General features: G+C 48.6%; 1 protein-coding gene across 1 annotated transcript in view; it reads left to right on the forward strand.

The window, feature by feature from the left end:
* The window catches only part of Sec14l5 (SEC14 like lipid binding 5), a 38849-nt gene extending 22080 nt beyond the window's left edge, over positions 1 to 16769 (forward strand). Inside the window, exons 6-16 of the mRNA XM_008846596.2 lie at positions 238 to 427; positions 2872 to 2984; positions 3991 to 4180; positions 6720 to 6808; positions 6920 to 6990; positions 7351 to 7522; positions 9340 to 9474; positions 12231 to 12365; positions 12754 to 12987; positions 14215 to 14393; positions 16295 to 16769. Of these exons, the coding sequence (XP_008844818.1) occupies positions 238 to 427; positions 2872 to 2984; positions 3991 to 4180; positions 6720 to 6808; positions 6920 to 6990; positions 7351 to 7522; positions 9340 to 9474; positions 12231 to 12365; positions 12754 to 12987; positions 14215 to 14393; positions 16295 to 16406 (1620 nt within the window). The 3' untranslated portion in view covers positions 16407 to 16769. The remainder of the gene's footprint in view (positions 1 to 237; positions 428 to 2871; positions 2985 to 3990; positions 4181 to 6719; positions 6809 to 6919; positions 6991 to 7350; positions 7523 to 9339; positions 9475 to 12230; positions 12366 to 12753; positions 12988 to 14214; positions 14394 to 16294) is intronic.
* Positions 16770 to 17198: the final 429 nt, after the last annotated feature.

Genomic DNA, 17198 nt, shown 5'->3' on the forward strand with positions numbered 1-17198 from the left:
TAAGCCCCCCCACTTGGGTGATTTGTTTTATCTAATGCATTATCAATACAAAAGCTAGCAAGCTGTGTTATTTGTTCTGCCCTAAGTCTTGGCTCATCTCCACTCCTCCTGGTCATGTTTAACTGTGTAGTAGATACACGTCAGGACGGAGATCTGAGCCAGGTGATCCTCAGGGCTGATGTGGTGACCTTGCAGGGCTGCTTGCTTGGTGACATCTCTTGGGTCTATTGCTTCCAGGGGAAGGAAGTGATCGAGTACTACTTGAGTGAGCTCATCTCCCAGGGCACCTCCCACATTCCCCGCTGGACACCTGCCCATGTCCAGGAGGAAGACACCTGCAGCTACACTGTACAACACTGCCCCAGCTTCCTAGAAACTGCTAGCCCCAGCGCCCCAGGCCCAGCCCCAGAGATGGCCACTGCTGATGGTAGGTGACTGCAGCAGAGCCAGCAGCTGTCTGCACCCTGACTGGCGGCTCTAGGAAGTGTGCTGCACTGCCTTGGTCCCTGGGAGAAGGGAGAGTTGTTGCAGGTCCCTAGGGTTGGGCACAGCCTGGCTCCCACTAAGCCTTCTCCCTCAGCTGGGCTTCTCCCTCCCTCCATTCTGGCCCGAGCTCAGAGCTGGGCCTATTTCTAGCCCTAGGGTTGACCTCTGGTGGTTTTATGACTATTTTTAATTGTGTGAGTAATGCAGGATCATGCTAGAAAAACAATCTAAATGACTTGGAAGATGAAAAGTGGGCAGTACGGGTTGGGGAGATGGCTTAGCTAGCAAACTGCTTCTTTGTAAGTGAGTTCCATTCCCCAGAACTCGGATAGAAAGCCAGCAGGTATGGAAGCATAGTCTGTAATCCCAGTGCTGGGGCTCATGGGGCAGCCAGCCTAGGTAATTGGAGAGTCCCAAGTCACTTTGTCTCAAAAAACATCCCAAGGTAGATGGTGCCCGAGGAATGATAGCCTAGGTTGGCCCCCATACACAAGCACAAATGTACCCATGTAAATGCATACGCATATACACACACACACATACAAAATAAAAGTGTCAAGTAAGATCCATTCTCTCTCCCTGGGGGCTACAATAGTTTTGTGTTTCATAAAGTTACTAGGGGCATGTGGTATGTGAGATGTATATGCACTCACACACATGTGTACATGCATATACACATGTAGAGCATGCTGAACAAATGGGAGGCATTCTGTCTGAATTTTATTATTTCTCACTAACATTGCATGAATACTGTGTGCTTCTTAGTGCTTTGTGGAACCATGTGACTGCTCTATAACTTACTAATGTTGTCTTATTATTATTGTTGTTGTCTTTGTTTGAGACAGTCTCATACAGCCCAGGCTGGCTTTGAATTTGATATGCAGCTGAGACTGACTCTGAATTTTTAAAAAAGGTTCATTTTTATTTTTAATTATGTGTGTGTGTCTCTGTGGGGGTTTGTGAACATGAATGCAGGTTTCTGTAGAGGCCAGAAGAGGGCATTGGAGCTGGAGTTACAGGTGGTTATGCACTGGGAACTGAGCTCATATTCTCTGTAAGAGAAGTATGCATTCTTAACTATTGATCCTTCTCTCCAGCCCCTTACCTTCAACTTCTGACTTACCTGCTTCCCAAGTGTTGGGTTTACAATTGTGCACTACCATGAAGCTGGCTAATTTAGCCTATTTTAGAACTTCATACAAATCATATAGCGTGTCTGCATATATGTTTGCTTGACATAGGGTCTGTCTGTGTTAGTCCAGGCTAGCTTTGAACTTAAAATCCCTTGAGTTTGGGAATGACATGCCACCATGCCTAGCTCCTTAGATTACATTTTTTTTTGGTCTTTTTGAGACAGGGTCTTCTTATAGCCCCAGCTGTCCTGGAACTCACTATGTAGACCAGGCTGGACTTGAACTCACAAAGATCTACCTGCCTCTGCCTCCCAAGTGCTGGGATTAAAGGCGTGCACCACCATGCCTGGCCAGAATGCATTTCTTTTAAGCATTTTTATTACATTTTTATTTATTAGTGTGTATATGTGTGTGTAGTATTTGTGGGTATGTTCATGCCATAGCATGTGTTTGGAGATCAGAGGACAACTTGTGGGAGTCAGTTCCCTCCTTCTATCTTGTGGGTAGCTCAAACTTGGGTTGTCAGGCTTGGGGGCAAGTGCCTTTACCCAATGAACCATCTTGTTGATCCTTATTTTTGCTTTTGTTTTGAGACAAGGTCTCATGATTCTTCTGTCTCCACCTTCCAAGTGCTGGGTTTACAGATGTGCTCCATCATGCCTAGCTACAGTTCAGCCATTTACTGACATAGAAACTGCTCACCATACAATGTTTTTTTTAAAAAAAAAGAGCTTGCAAGTTGTTAAGGATCTGCAGAAACTCTCTGGAGGGCAGGAGTCATCTCCAGACTGAGGCCTGGAGGGAAGTCACTTCTCATGGTGACGTTCATGTTTGCTCATCATGAGTTTTCAAAACCATCTTAGAAACTGGGTGGAAAGATGTCCTTGTAGCTGTCTTCTGGGGGGAGGGAGCCACAGCCTTCCTGGGCACTATATTCTGGGGTTGAGACAGCTGGTAAGTAATGAGGGCCACACAAAGTGTAGGCCACGTGCTAAATATACATGTCCCCAGACCTGGTGGGGCATGCCTGTAACCTAGCACTTGGGAAGTAGAGGAAGGAAGATCAATAGTTCAAAGATAGGTTTGGTTATATAGAGTGTTTGAATCCAGCCTGGGCTACATGAGACCCTGTCTCAAACAACAACAACAAAAACAACAAAATAACCCCCCCAAAACAAATAAAAAAGAAAAATGAGAAGAGAAGATGTCTTCTTTTCCTCTGCCCTGAAGCCCTTATTTTTTCATCCTCAAGGGGACAAGCTGGATGCAGACTACATTGAGAGGTGTCTGGGCCATCTCACCCCCATGCAGGAGAGCTGCCTGGTCCAGCTTCGCCATTGGTTACAGGAGACCCACAAAGGCAAGGTGGGTTCAGGGCATGTGCTTCAATGACAGGAGTGAGCCTGGGGCAGCAGGGAGGAAGCTAAACAAGTTTATGCCATCAGGGATACCAAAAGCTTACATTTTCCTTTATTTGTATTACATTTGTCCTTACACAAGCTGAGGCCACCATAGCCAGCATGACATTTGGGGACAGGAAGTTCTCTAGAGTCGATGTCTGTCCTGTGTATTGCAGGATGCCTAATAGTGTTCCTAGCTTCCAATCAGTAGATTCCAGTGGCTTCCCCTAATCCAGATGTGACAACTCTAAATGTTCCTGGACATTGGCATTTGTCTTCTAGGGTAGGGGAGGGCCACAGTCATGCTCAGTTGAGAATCATAGCTGCAAAATTCCATGGTCATTTGACCATGGCTATTGTCCTTTTCTAAGGGATTTAGGACTTTATGAGAGTTTTGCCTTTAAGCTCTAGCTCCTGTCATAGGGATCTGGACCAGGCACCTGGGTCCCAAGCAGGACTCTGTCTCCAACTCTGTTGAATGAGAACTTCTTGCTTAGGCATGAGCTGTTTACCCTTCCTTCCTCAACTCTGAGAGGTCAGACAAAGGAGTTGCTTAGTGTTGGGCTATGATATAACCTGCTTGCTTCCGCTTCTATAGCTGTAAAATGTGGACATTATCCATATAGCATGGGTCACAAAGGTTGATCCACATCAAATGCTTAGGATGGTGTCTGGCTCCAAGTGAGCAGCCTAGACAGGGCAGCTTTTACTGGAGCTGGTTTCACATGAATGGTACATTGGAGAAGGAGGAGGGAGGAGGAGCACTTACTTAGAAGAAAAATGTTATTTTCAAGCAGAGAGGAAAGGTAGGCGGCCACAGCTCACAGCTCTTCAGCACAGCCCTTCCCTCTGCTTCTCTCTGCTCCAGGCACCTTTCCCCGCAGTTTTCCAGATGATATAGAGGCTCATTTTTGTTGCTTTATCTACAGGTTGGAAATATGCTATGGGTTTCTCCCTTCTTTGTCTCTCAGATCCCCAAAGATGAACACATCCTCCGGTTCCTGCGGGCTCGAGACTTCCACCTGGACAAAGCCCGAGAGATGCTCTGTCAGTCTCTGAGCTGGCGGAAGCAGCACCAGGTGGATCTCCTTCTGCAGACCTGGCGGCCCCCAGCCCCCCTGCAGGAGTTCTATGCAGGAGGCTGGCACTACCAGGACATAGGTGTGTCTCACACCTGTGCCATATGTGATGGATAAATGGATAAATGATGCACTCCAGACTGACAGCTCAGATTCCCTTTGGGCTCTGTGGAGCATCTGGAGATGCTGGTGAAGTGTCATCCAGCTGTGAAGAAGGTAGAACCAGCATAGACTTTGGACTATGTGACAATGTCTCTGCCCCAGGGCTGGGTTGCTCGGCATCATATGTGCCTCAGCCTTGCCAACGCTGTGAGCATTTACTCAGCAGACACAGCAAGCTGGGGGCTTAAAACAACAGATGACTATTCACTCCTGGTTCTGGAGCCTGAAAGTCTGTGATTCAGGAGTCAGCAAGGCTGGGGATGTGGTTTAGTTAGTAGAATACTGCCTAGCATGCACAAAGCCTTGGGTTCGATTCCCAGCGCTGTATAAAACTGGGTGTGGTCGTGCACACTTGTAATCCCAGCACTCAGGAGGTAGAGGAAGATGAGAAGTTCAAGGCTATCCTCAGCTACATAGTGAGTTTGAGGCCAGTTTTGGCTAGAGACCTTGTCTCCAAAAATAGAGATAAAGATAGAAAAAATAGATTGAGAAAGAAATAGAGAGAGGGAGAGGGAGGGAGGGAGGGAGGGGTGTGCAGGGCTATACTTCCTCTGGAAGTTCTGGGAGGGAGTTTACACCACCTCTTCCAACTTCTGGTGGCTCCAGGGCTTCTGGCCCTGTGGCTGCATTGCTCTTAATTTCTGCCCCTCTTCCCATGGCCTTCCCTGTAGGTGTCTCTCTGTTTCTTTTCATCTCACAGAGACTCAGGGTCATTAAGAGACCAACCCTATATCCAGCCTGATGTCACCAGAGTCCTTAGGCTCCTGTAGTCTCCATTTCTGGCTTAGGTCCCATCAGAAGGTTCTGGTGGACAGGGGTTTTGGGGACAAGACTCCTCCCACTTAGGTAATCTTTCAAGATTTAAGAAATTATACATCCAGCCAGGCATGGTGGAGCATGCCTCCCAGCACTTGGGAGGCAGAGGCAGGTGGATCTCTGTGAGTTCAAGGTCAGCCTGGATTACATAGTGAGTTCCAGGACAGCTGCGGCTCTTTGTATAAAAACATATTGATTAGGGAAAGTGTTCAGTTTTCCTGAAGAATGGGTTGGGGCAGTTTTTAAAAAAAAATTAAAAATTTAATTTATTTTTATTTGTATGTGTGTGTGTTTTTAATTTTTTTTTTTTTGGTCTTTTTGAGACAGGGTCTCCCTGTAGCCCCAGCTGACCTGGAAGTCGCTATGTAGACCAGGCTGGCCTCGAACTCACAGAGATCTGCCTGCCTCTGCCTCCCAGGTGCTGGGATTAAAGGCGTGTGCTACCTATGCCCGCCTTGTGTTTTTAATTTCTAAAATTTCTTTTATTTTTACTTTTGTGCGAGTGTGTTGCCTGTATGTATGTAAGTACATCCGTGTCCTGTAGTAATGCCCAAGGAGGTCAAAGGAGGGTGCCACATCCCCTGGAACTGGAGTTATGGACAGTTGTTAGCTGCCATGTGGGCGCTGGGAATGGAACCTGGGTCCTCTGCAAGAGCAGCCAGTGCTCTTAACTGCTGAGCTATCACTCCAGCACTGGTAGTTGGTTTCTCTTTAACATGCAATTGATTCTTCTAGTTCATGGCCTCTCTATTTGTGAATTCCTATTACTTGCTAAAGTTTATTTATAACTCCTGAATCAAGGTAATTCAAGGACATGTATGGAGTGGTGAAATTTCTCAGTTATGTGTGGGACTGGGGAGATGGCTCAGTTGGTGCTGGACATGCAAACATAGAGACCTGAATTTGATCCCCTGAACCCATTTAAAAGTGTAATCCCAGCACTGAGGAGGGGGAGCTAGGAGGATCCATGGGGGCTCCCTTGCCAGCCTGTCTAGCCAGATTGATGAGTTCAGTGAGAGACATCCATCTCAAAAAACTCAGTGGAGAGCAGTAGAGGAGGACACCTGATGTTGACTTTTGGCTTCCACACCCACCCACACATATTCACCCTCACAAATTGCACACACAAGAACATGTATGTGTCTGTATACACAGAGAGTCATGTGATATGCATGTTTCCTATTGAGTTCCACCAAGGTCGTGTTGTATTTTAGCCATGTTTCCTGTTTTAGCCTCATTCTGTACACAAGTGTCCTTTTCTTGAATCCTATTTTGTGACATTTTTGTGTTCCTGCTGCTTACAATGGCCAGCAGTACAGGCCTGGTAGTACAGGGTCATTTCAGCTACTTGGGAGGCTGAGGCAGGAGGATCTCAAATTCAAAACCTACCTTGATAGCAGAGTGAGTTTAAGACTGGTGTGGCAAATTAGTGAAACCCTGTCTCAAAACCTTTCCTTGTGGTACTGGGGGTGGAACCCAAGGCCTCCCGACTCTTCATGGGTGCTCTACCCCTTAGCTGTATCTCCACCTCTCTTTATGTTTTGAGACAAGGTCTCACTAAGTTTGCATGTTCCCTTTCCTGTTGTCACAAACTCATTAAATGATGTCCCTTCTTTTTGTTGGGCCCCAACCACCCCCCAAAGATGGCCGGCCCCTCTACATCCTGCGCCTGGGCCAGATGGACACCAAAGGCCTGATGAAGGCGGTGGGTGAGGAGGCGCTGCTGCAGCACGTGAGTAGGTCCTTCACTGGAGCCCTGGGCAGGGTGTGTGCCTAGGATATCAGCCAGTGACTGGAACAGCTCTTGACAACAGCTGTTGTCAGCTCTGTGCCTGCCTTCCAGGTTCTTTCTGTCAACGAGGAAGGGCAGAAGAGATGCGAAGGAAACACAAGACAGTTTGGCCGTCCTATCAGGCAAGAACCCTGGCAGGAGGCAATCCCCACACACATTTTCCAGGTTTAGGGGCAGAGCTAGTTTGCGCTGGTCCTGTCTGGCTCCACCCCCAGCTCCACAGGCTCCTCCTTTCCGCTATCTCAGACCAGCCCTCAGCCTCAGCTCTGCTGTGACCTGTCTGCTTGTGGTCACAGCCCAGCCAGTGACCGTTGTTCCTCTTCCATGTCCCCTATATTCCATTCGTGAGTCGAGTGTCCCCAGGGTCTATGAAATTGTCCTGCGTCCCCTGCCCCCCGCCCTGCCCCAAGTCCCCAGAAGGTGCAGGAGTCCCCGGGAGGTGGCAGAGCCTGATGGAGCTCGGGGTCCCATGTCCGATGCAGTTCCTGGACCTGCCTGCTGGACCTGGACGGCCTCAACATGAGGCACTTGTGGCGGCCGGGGGTGAAGGCCCTGCTGCGGATGATTGAGGTGGTGGAGGACAACTACCCGGAGACCCTGGGCCGGCTGCTCATTGTGCGCGCACCCCGCGTCTTCCCCGTGCTCTGGACTCTGGTGAGAGCAGGAGGAAGAGCAGGGCCAGGCAGGGGGCGAGTTCCTTAACATGAATGATGCAGAAATGGACGGATATATGGAGTCAAGATACACAGTCGCCAGGGGCTGGGTGGGACAGGGAAGAGGCGTGACCATTGGTGGGGGTGGGGATGGGAGGGGAGGTGGGGTCTCCTTTCCAGGTGATAGAAATGTGTTTGGATTGAGGTAGAAATTGTATGATATTATCAATGTACCAAAGGCCTGTGAATTCTGCACCTTTTTAGTTTATTTTGTGGGTGTGTGTTTTTATGTGGTGCACATGTGTGTGCAAGTATGCATGCATATGTGTGAATGTGTGCGGATGTCAGGGTCTCTCACAGAATCTAGAGCTCACTGGCTGCCTGACCTTCCAGCCCTAGGAATCCTCCTGTGTCTGAGTCCTGTTCCCCCCCCCCCCCAGTATTGCACATACCATCAGGTCTAACCTTTTTTGGGGGGAGTTGTCTTTTTGAGACAGGGTAGCCTGGAACTCACTATGTAGCCCAGGCTGGCCTTGAACTCACAGAGATCCACCTGCCTCTGCCTCCCAAGTGCTGGGATTAAAGGTGTGTGTCACCAAGCCCAGCTAACCTTTTTTTTTTTTTTTTTTAACCTGGTTCTGGGATCTGAACTCAGGTCCTTATGCTTGCAGAGTAAGCACTCTACTGAGTGAGCCATCTTTCTGGCCTGAATCATGCACTTTAAAGAGATCAGTTCTGGGGCTGGAGAGATGGCTCAGAAGTTAAGAGCACTAGCTGGGCTTGCAGAAGATCCAGGTTCGAATCCCAACATGGTGGCTAACAACCATCTGTAACTCCAGTTCCAGGGGATCCCATGCTCTCTTCTGTCCTCTGAGGGCACTGCACGACATGGATGCACTTACATTCATGCAGGCATAACACTTATATACATAAAATAAATAAAGAGATCAGTTCAGGGCCAGCAAGTTCGCTCAGTGGGTAAGGCTGACAATCTCAGTTCAATTCTCAGGACCCACATGGTGGAGGCAGAGAACTGACTCCTGCAGGCCCTCTGAACCACCCCCACATGCCCCCACAAATAAGTAAATAAATAAAGAAATGTTAAAAAAAATTCTTCTGAGGGCTGAAGAGATGGCTTAGTGGGTAAGAGCACTGCTATTCTTGCAGAGGACCTGAGTTTGGTTTCCAGCACACACATGGCAGCTAACAACAGTCCTAACTTCAGTTCCAGGGGGTTCAATGCCCTCTTATGGCCTCCATGGGCATTGTACACACAGGTCCACTTACATACATGCAGGGAAAATACTCATGCACATCAAAATATAAATAAATAAGAGATCAATTTTGAGCCAGGCCTGGTGGTGCATGCCTATAGTTCCAGCACTCAGGAGGTTGAAGCAGGAGGATCGTGATGCCAGCCTGAGCCACTGAGACCCTTCTAAAAAAAAAAAACCTAGAAATAGGGCTGAAGAGATGGCTCAGTGGTTAAGAGCACTGTTCTTGCAGAAGACCCGGGTTTGAATCTCAGCATCCACATGGCAGCTAACAACTGTCTGTAACTCCAGTTCCAGGGGATCTGACAGCCTCTTCTGTCCTCCGCAGGCATTGCACAACACAGAAGCATTTACCTACATGCAGGCAATACACACATACACATAAAATAAAAATAATAAAATATTAAAACAAAACAAAACAAAAAATGTTTAAACAAAAACTAGAAATAAAATAAAACACCGCCATTACATAAATTGACCTATTATCTGCTGTATGAATTCTGTCTTGATAAACAGTGCATCACTTGCCTTTCTTTCCCCCCAGATTAGCCCCTTCATCAACGAGAACACCAGGCGGAAGTTCCTCATCTATAGTGGCAGTAATTACCAGGGCCCAGGTGGCCTGGTGGACTACCTGGACAAGGATGTGATACCTGACTTCCTGGGAGGAGAGAGTGTGGTGAGGCCAACCTCTGGTCCTGGGTCCAGGAGGGAGGGTGGCAGGAACCTGGGAGCCTGAACTCCTGAGGTTGGGAGGCTGATGAAAAGAGCCTTTGGGTGCTTCCCCCTGCTCAAATATGTGGAGAGCACACAGGTTTTAAGTGGAGGACAGGACTGATTGTAGAAGCTTCCTCAGATAGGTGGTGTCTCAGGCTTGGGATGATGGATAGTTCAGTGGTTAAGAGCGCTTGCTGAACAATCATGAGAACTGGAGTTAAGATTCCAATACCCACTTAACAAAGCTGAGTATTCCCTTTAATCTCCTATAACCCCAGCTCTGAGGGGAACAGAGGTGAGAGGATTGATTGGGGCTTGTGGTTTCCAGCCTAGCCAAGAAAACATTAGCCATAGGTTCAAGGAGAGATCCTGCCTCAAAAAGGAATAGGTGGTGCCAGGCATAGTGGTGCATACCTTTAATCCAGAAGCAGAGGTTGGTCTCTGTGAGATTGAGGTTAACCTGGCCTATATATTGAATTCCAGGTCAGCCAAGGATACATAGTGAAACTTTGTCTTAAAAAAAAAAAGGAGTATGTAGAGAATGATAAAGGGAACAACACCTGACATCCTCCTTCTCACATGTGCTCACACACATGACATCCTCCACATGTGCTCACATACAATTAAAATAAGTAATTAAATAAATCTTTTTAAAAAAATAGTAACTTGGCCCGGGCGTGGTGGCACACACCTGTAGTCCCAGCACTTGGGAGGCAGAGGCAGGCAGATCTCTGTGAGTTCAAGGCCAGCCTGGTCTACATAGTGAGTTCCAGGACAGCTAGGGCTACAGGGAGACCCTGTCTCAAAAAACAAACAAACAAACAAACAAACATATATTGAGACAGGTGTGGTGGTACATGCCTTTAATCCCAGCAGAGGCAGGCAGATTTCTGTGAGTTCAAGGCAAGCCTGGTCTACACAGTGAGTTCCAGGACAGCTGGGGCTACAGGGAGACCCTGTCTCAAAAAGACCAAAAAAAAAAAAAAATAGTAAGTGACCCAGACATAGTAACGCATATCAGTAATCCCAGCATTCAGGAAACTGAAGCAGGTTGGTGAGTTCAAGACCAACTTGGGCCACATAGTGAGACTCTGTCAAAACAACAGCAACTGCAACAATGAACAAACTAACAAAAACCACAAAACAACCAGTAACAGCAACAAAAAACCTAAAGAGCTAAAAAAAAAAACCTAGTGAATAAGAGAATATTCCTAAACTCAGACCAGGCAGAGGTTTATCTATTCTGCCTTCCCACCCAAGGTGTTGTTAAGCAACCACATTCACTTCTTCCCTCTGTGCCCATCTATGTTCCATGCTACAGGAAGCTGCCTTCTAATACCCCAGGGCCCTAGACCTTGGAGCTGGTGATCCTAGGGGACTTACTCCAGTCCATAGCCTCTCCACCAGGATGATCAAGCCCCTGCTTCCAAGGGAGGCATTGTCCTAAGAGATGATCAGCAGAGCAACCCTGGTCCCCACTCTCGTTCTCATGGCTCCAACACAGACACTAGGTCGCAGGCATGTTCCATGGGTGGGATACAGATGTGTGATTTCATTTTGGACAACCAGCATACATCTTTGTGAGTGACTTACTGAAAGGGCAGTGGGCAAGGACCTTGTTTTGTTAAGACTTTTTTCTTTTTTAAAAAAGACCAAAACATTTTTATTTATTATTTTTATTTTATGTGTATGAGTGTTATGCCTCCATGTAAGTAAGTGCATCCATGTTGTGCAATGCATGCGGAGGACAGAAGAGGCTGTCGGATGCCCTGGAACTGGAGTTACAGACAGTTGTTAGCTGCCATGTGGGTGTTGGGATTTGAACCTGGGTCTTCTGCAAGAACAGTCAGTGTTCTTAACCACTGAACCATCTCTCCAGACCCCTAAGCCTTTTTTTTTTTCCGCCTCAAAGTGATACTTGTTGCATGGAGGTGGTTCAAGATCTGAGATTTGGCCACCCACAGCACCTTTGGTTTGAAGAAATCTGTAAAACTGGATAGCTTCTCCACTGGTCATCCCCCACTGTTGAAGGGTGTATCATGGAGAGAGCATTGCATCTAGCCAGACACTATGAAAAGGGCTAGGAGCACAGGAGTCCAGTAAATATATGTGTATATTACATTAATTTACTTATTTGTGTGTGTGTGTGTGTGTGTGTGTGTGTGTGTGTGTGTAGGCACACACATCATGGTGTTCGTGTGGAGGTTAGACTCCTTTTGGGAATCAAGTTTCTTCGTTTCTTCTTCCACCTCATAAATTCCAGGAATCCAAGTCAGGTCACCATGATTGACAGCAAGCCACCTAATCCACTAGCCCATTTTATTTTTGAGGCAGGGTCTCACTGTTTAACCCAGACTGGCCTAGAACTCCGGATCCTCCTTCCTCAGCCTCTGGAGTGCTGGGGTTACAGGCATGCATCACCATACCTGACCTGAACATGGTTTTCTGCCCTGGTCAGCTAGTTTCTTCTATGTGATATTGGAAAAGTAGCCTGACCTCTTGGAACCTCCATTCCCCCTCTTCCATGAAAAAAGAAGAATATATCTTACCCCATTGTTGATTCTGGGGAGTTTGGGGGTGTGTGTGTCACTGTCTAGATCAGTAGGAGTCACTATTTTATGGTGCTTTAAGGATCACAGAGTACCCAGTATGCATCAGGCCAGCTGGACCTTGGTAATCCTCACCTTGCTACCCTTTTTGTCTTTAACACCTCCCCAGTGTAATGTTCCAGACGGAGGGCTGGTCCCCAAATCCCTGTATCTAACAGAGGAGGAGCAAGAGCAAGCTGACCAGCTGCGACAGTGGAGTGAGACTTACCACTCAGCTAGTGTGCTCCGAGGGGCCCCCCATGAGGTGCCACCTGGCCTGGGAGGGTGTGGGTAAGGTGGGGTCTTGGGTTATCTTCCTGCAGTGTGGGTGTGGGAAGTGGTTCCAGTCACTTAGCCTCAGCTCCATTCAGAAAGCTCTGGAACATGAGATGGTTTTAGAATGGTCCTGCCAAGGGCAAGAGGCCAACCATGGGTACTCTTACACCCCAGGCACCTGCACATCCCCTGCACACCCCCAATGGCCCAGGATTTTCAGAGAGGTGGTGGGTCCATTGGTTCAGAGTGAGTCTGGGAAGAGGGGGCATTGGGAGTCTCAGCAACCTACCCTGCCCCCATCTGGGAGACCATAGGGCAGCCCAGGGGGCGAACACTCTTTCTCTAGGACTCTGACCTTGTCTGTCCTGCTGATGCAGGTTGCCTTGGAGATTCCAGAAGGCGAGTCAGTCATCACCTGGGACTTTGACATCCTTCGAGGAGACTTGGTGTTTAGTCTGTATCACACAAAACAGACACCCAAGCTAGGTCCCCGGGAGCTTGGTGCTGGGGTCAGGGCCACTGGGCAGCTGATTGACAAGAGCTGGGTCCTGGGTGTGGATTACAGCCGTGTGGAGGTGCCTCTCATCTGCCAGGAAGGGCAGAGCATCCAGGTGCGCAAATACAGGTGTTGATTGTTCACTCAGTACACAGTATGGAACATCCCCGTGATCTAGGCCTCTGGGGTGACAGCTGTGGACAGAGTGGTCATGCTCCCCAGGGTGGTAGGGGAGACCTACCATGTCTGTAATAGGCACTCCCTGCCACAGGCAGAGGGACAGATATGGAGGATGGACAGGGAGCTCAGTTGAGAGGCAGCTTGAGGCACAGGTGAAGACTGGGGGTCTGGTGCCCAGTTTCTCCATTGGAGAAAGGGAATCATAAAAGGACCTAAATGGGAATGGGGAGATAGCTCAGTTGGCAAAGTACTTGCTCTGTAAACTTGAGGATCTGAATTTTATCCACAGAACCCCCCCCCTTTTTTTTTTCATAAATCTAGGCATAATGGCACATGTTTGTGATCCTAGCTCTGGGAGGTAGGGATAGGCAACCCATCCTGGGGCTTGATGGACAGCCAGCCTAAAAATAAAAAACAAATAAAACCCCCAAATCCAAGGTAGAAGGAGTCTGAGAAATGACAGCCAAGGTTGTCCTCTGCCTCCACATGCATGCACACACATATGCATGTGTACCTGCATGCATGTGTATGCATACACACTTGTGCACACACACAGAGTAAGCAGAATCTGCTTCAAGAGCATCATGGATATCACTGGAGGTTCTGTGGAATAAGTGGCACATAACAGCCAGCCCCTACGATCCCAATGACCCGCCACATGCTTCCTCAGAGCTACGCTGCCTCTAACCTTTCCACTTCTCCCTTGTACTCCTGCACCCTTCCACAAACTCTCCCAAACACCCATGAAAAGCACCCCACAACCCCCTTCTGTCCTGTGCCTCCACACCCTGGTCCCTACTCCATGTTAAGCAGAAAGCTCTGCCCCGCCCCTCAGGATATAGTAGTCATTGCAAGGAGGCTTTGGAATGCCCTTACAGAGGGTTTCCTGAGGGACTGAAGAAGGAGACCAAGGGGTAATACCCTTTTTTCCATGCCTGGCTATAGGAAACCCACTAAGGCTCACCCTCCATCTTGTCTCCAGGGACATCCAGCCCTCCCTACCTTCCCCAAGGGGACCTAATTCCCCATATCGTCCTCAGGAGGACCTAGCCCCCCATACCTTCCCCAGGAAGATCCAGTCCTTCATCCCATTTCCAGGGGAAACCAGCCCCCCATCCTATCCTTAGTTGGACCTGGTCTCAGGGCAGTTTCTGTGTTTCAGGGTTCACACGTGACACGATGGCCTGGCACCTACCTGCTCCAGTGGCAAATTTACAACCCTCCTGAGAGTGTGGCCTGCAGCCTCCCAGGCATGGATGATGTTCTCACGGCTCTGCACAGTCCAGGGCCCAAGTGCAAACTGCTATACTACTGTGAGGTGCTGGCATCCGAGGACTTCAGGTAGGGGAGGCCTGGGACTCCATAAAACCCACAGTATTGCTGCTTCTGTGAGTATTGATTGACTATGCAGCTGTCAGAGTTCTGCCCTTTTGCTAAGTAAACTTGTCCATGTGGGGCCAGAGTGGATCCATAGCACTCTCCAGAGAGTCAGGAGCCCTTTAGCATGACAAAGAGGCTCAACTACTGAGCCTTAAACCTCACTCTTGGTAGCTGCCCTCCCTTCAAGGAGCCGAAACCAGCTGGGGACCCCAAGGGGACTCTTCTTACTTAGACCACCCCCCATCATAATTATTCATGGTTTGCAACTACTCTAGACTATTCTAGAACTGTACTTTACAGAAACATGTCTATAGATTATGGCTTTCAAAGAGAAAGGGAAATTTGGAGGTTAAGACTTCCAGAACTTCCTGATTGCTGCATGACCTTAGACAAGTTGTTTCATCTCTCTGAGATTCAGGAGCCCCATCTCCTAAATGAGAGTCCCAGGAGCTCCTGCCTGGGAAAATTGTGAGGGCAAAATGACTGGGGACAGCTTGCCTGTCATTATGGCAGACAGTAGGCACTCAGAAATGAAGCAGGGGGTCTGGAGGTGGAAGGGTCAATTTCTTCAACCCCCCCATTTCATTTCATTATTTTTGAGTCAGTGTCAGGTAGCCCAGGTTGGCCTTGAAGTCACTACATAGCTGAGGATGACCTTGAATTCTGATCTTCTTACCTCTACTTCCCAAATCTGGGATAATAGGCATGTACCACTGCACCTGGTTTATGTGTACCTGGGATGGAACCCAGGGCTTCATGCACATTAGGTAAGCACTCTCCCAACTGAACTACATGCCTAGTCCTTTTTTATTTTTATTTTTTTCTTTTTAAAAATATTTTATTTATTATTTTTATTTTATGTGTATGAGTGTTATGCCTGCATGTAGGTAAGTGCACCTGTGTTGTGCATTGCCCGCAGAGGACAGAAGAGGCTGTTGGATCCCCTGGAACTGGAGTTACAGACAGTTGTTATCTGCCATGTGGTTGCTGGGATTCGAACCCGGGTCTTCTGCAAGAACAGTATTCTCCCCCCCCCTTGGGTCTTTTTTTGAGACAGGGTCTCCCAGTAGCCCCAGCTGTCCTGGAACTTACTATGTAGACCAGGCTGGCCTTGAACTCACAGAGATCTGCCTGCCTCTGCCTCCCGAGTGCTGGGATTAAAGGCAGGTGCCACTATGCCTGGCACAGTCAGCGTTCTTAACTCCTGAGCTATCTCTCCAGCCCCCTTATTTTTCTTTTAAGAATGGATGTTGCTGCATGTGGTGGCACAGCTGTCATCCCACAACTCAGGAGGCTGAGGCAGGAGGAAGATTACAAGTTTGAGGCCAGCCTTGGCTACATAAGATGCTGTTTAGAACCCCCCCCCCCCGCAAAACAAAACAAAACAAAACAAAAAAACCCAGGAAGTTCTGATCATCTCTGACCTCAAGTCTGAAGTGGGGTTAATTAGACAGAAAGTGTATCCTCGTAACCCAGGCTGGCCTGGAACTCAGAGTCCTCCTGCTTCAGCTTCTCAAGATGTTGGGGCTGCAGACTTGTGCCACTACACCTGGTTTTGACTACAGAGAACAAGAGAAAGAATCTGGGATTGGGATGTCCCAGGCTGTGGGTTTTCTGTACCATGCTGGACCCCTGGTGGTGCAGCCCCTGACTGCAGCAGGCTGGGCTGGTCCTGGGGAACCTGGTGCAGAGAAATGAGTGGCTTGTCCTTGTTCAGGATGGCATAACCAGCTTTTCCCTGTGCACTTGGGTGGCCCCAGGTGGTTAGCAGCTTCAAAGAAGAAGCCCTGGGGCCCCATTTGCAGTATCCACAGCTTTTGCATGAGGAGTTAACTTAAGGTGTGTGCATCCTTCCTTCCCAGGGGCTCCATGTCCAGCCTGGAATCTTGCATCAGCCGCTTCTCCCAGCTGAGCACCACCACCTCCTCCTCGTCCTCTGGCCAGTCCCACAGTGGCTCCATGGTGTCCAGATAGTCATGGGGGGTCTGCCAGCAGCCCATATGCTTATGGCAGTGTTCAGGATGGGACCCTTGGGACCACACCAGCTGCAGATACTGTGACAGCTGGGGTGTGGGGAGCCCACTGCAGGATCCAGCTCTCAGCCTGAGCACAGAGGGAGTCTTCCCTTGCTTTTGACTTTCTGTAAGGAAAGGCTGAGGCCTGGTGGATGCTCTACCTCCTGTCTCCTGTATCTGGGGTCTAGGGATGGGACCAAGGCTAAGATACCCTCACCACTTTCTGTGCTTTGTTCTAGGCTGGCTCTATCCTCAGGGAGACTTTCTCTACCCAAGGTCTGTTGGATGTCTGTCCATCCATCTGAAATGTGTGTGTGTGTGTGTGTGTGTGTGTGTGTGTGTGTGTGTGTGTCATACCCCAGCCCCTCCCCTGGGAGGATGTAGAAGGAAACTTTTCTCCCAAAAGTTCCAGGGTACCTCCTTAGCCTCCTAGGGACCTGGGTCCATTCCTGAGCCAAGCACCACTGCTAGGAAGTAGAGAACATTTGATTGGCCAGCAGGGTCATGTAGCCAGTCTAGACCAATCACTGTGATTTACAGATAGGATCTAGTGTAGTGATTGGCCAGTCTGGATTACAGGCACATCTCCAGAGCCAATGATGTGTCTAGAAAGCATATAGAGCCCTGCAGAAATACTAGGCAGGCTCACTTTAGTAACAGAGTGTTTAGCTTCCTGTGGTTGAACACTGTACAGGGAGCCACAATGGGAATCAGGGATCTGCTTCCTGCAAGGAACAACCTGCCCTGGGCT

Source organism: Nannospalax galili, unplaced genomic scaffold, assembly GCF_000622305.1.
Source record: "Nannospalax galili isolate Female #2095 unplaced genomic scaffold, S.galili_v1.0 scaffold471, whole genome shotgun sequence".
NCBI lineage: Eukaryota > Metazoa > Chordata > Mammalia > Rodentia > Spalacidae > Nannospalax > Nannospalax galili.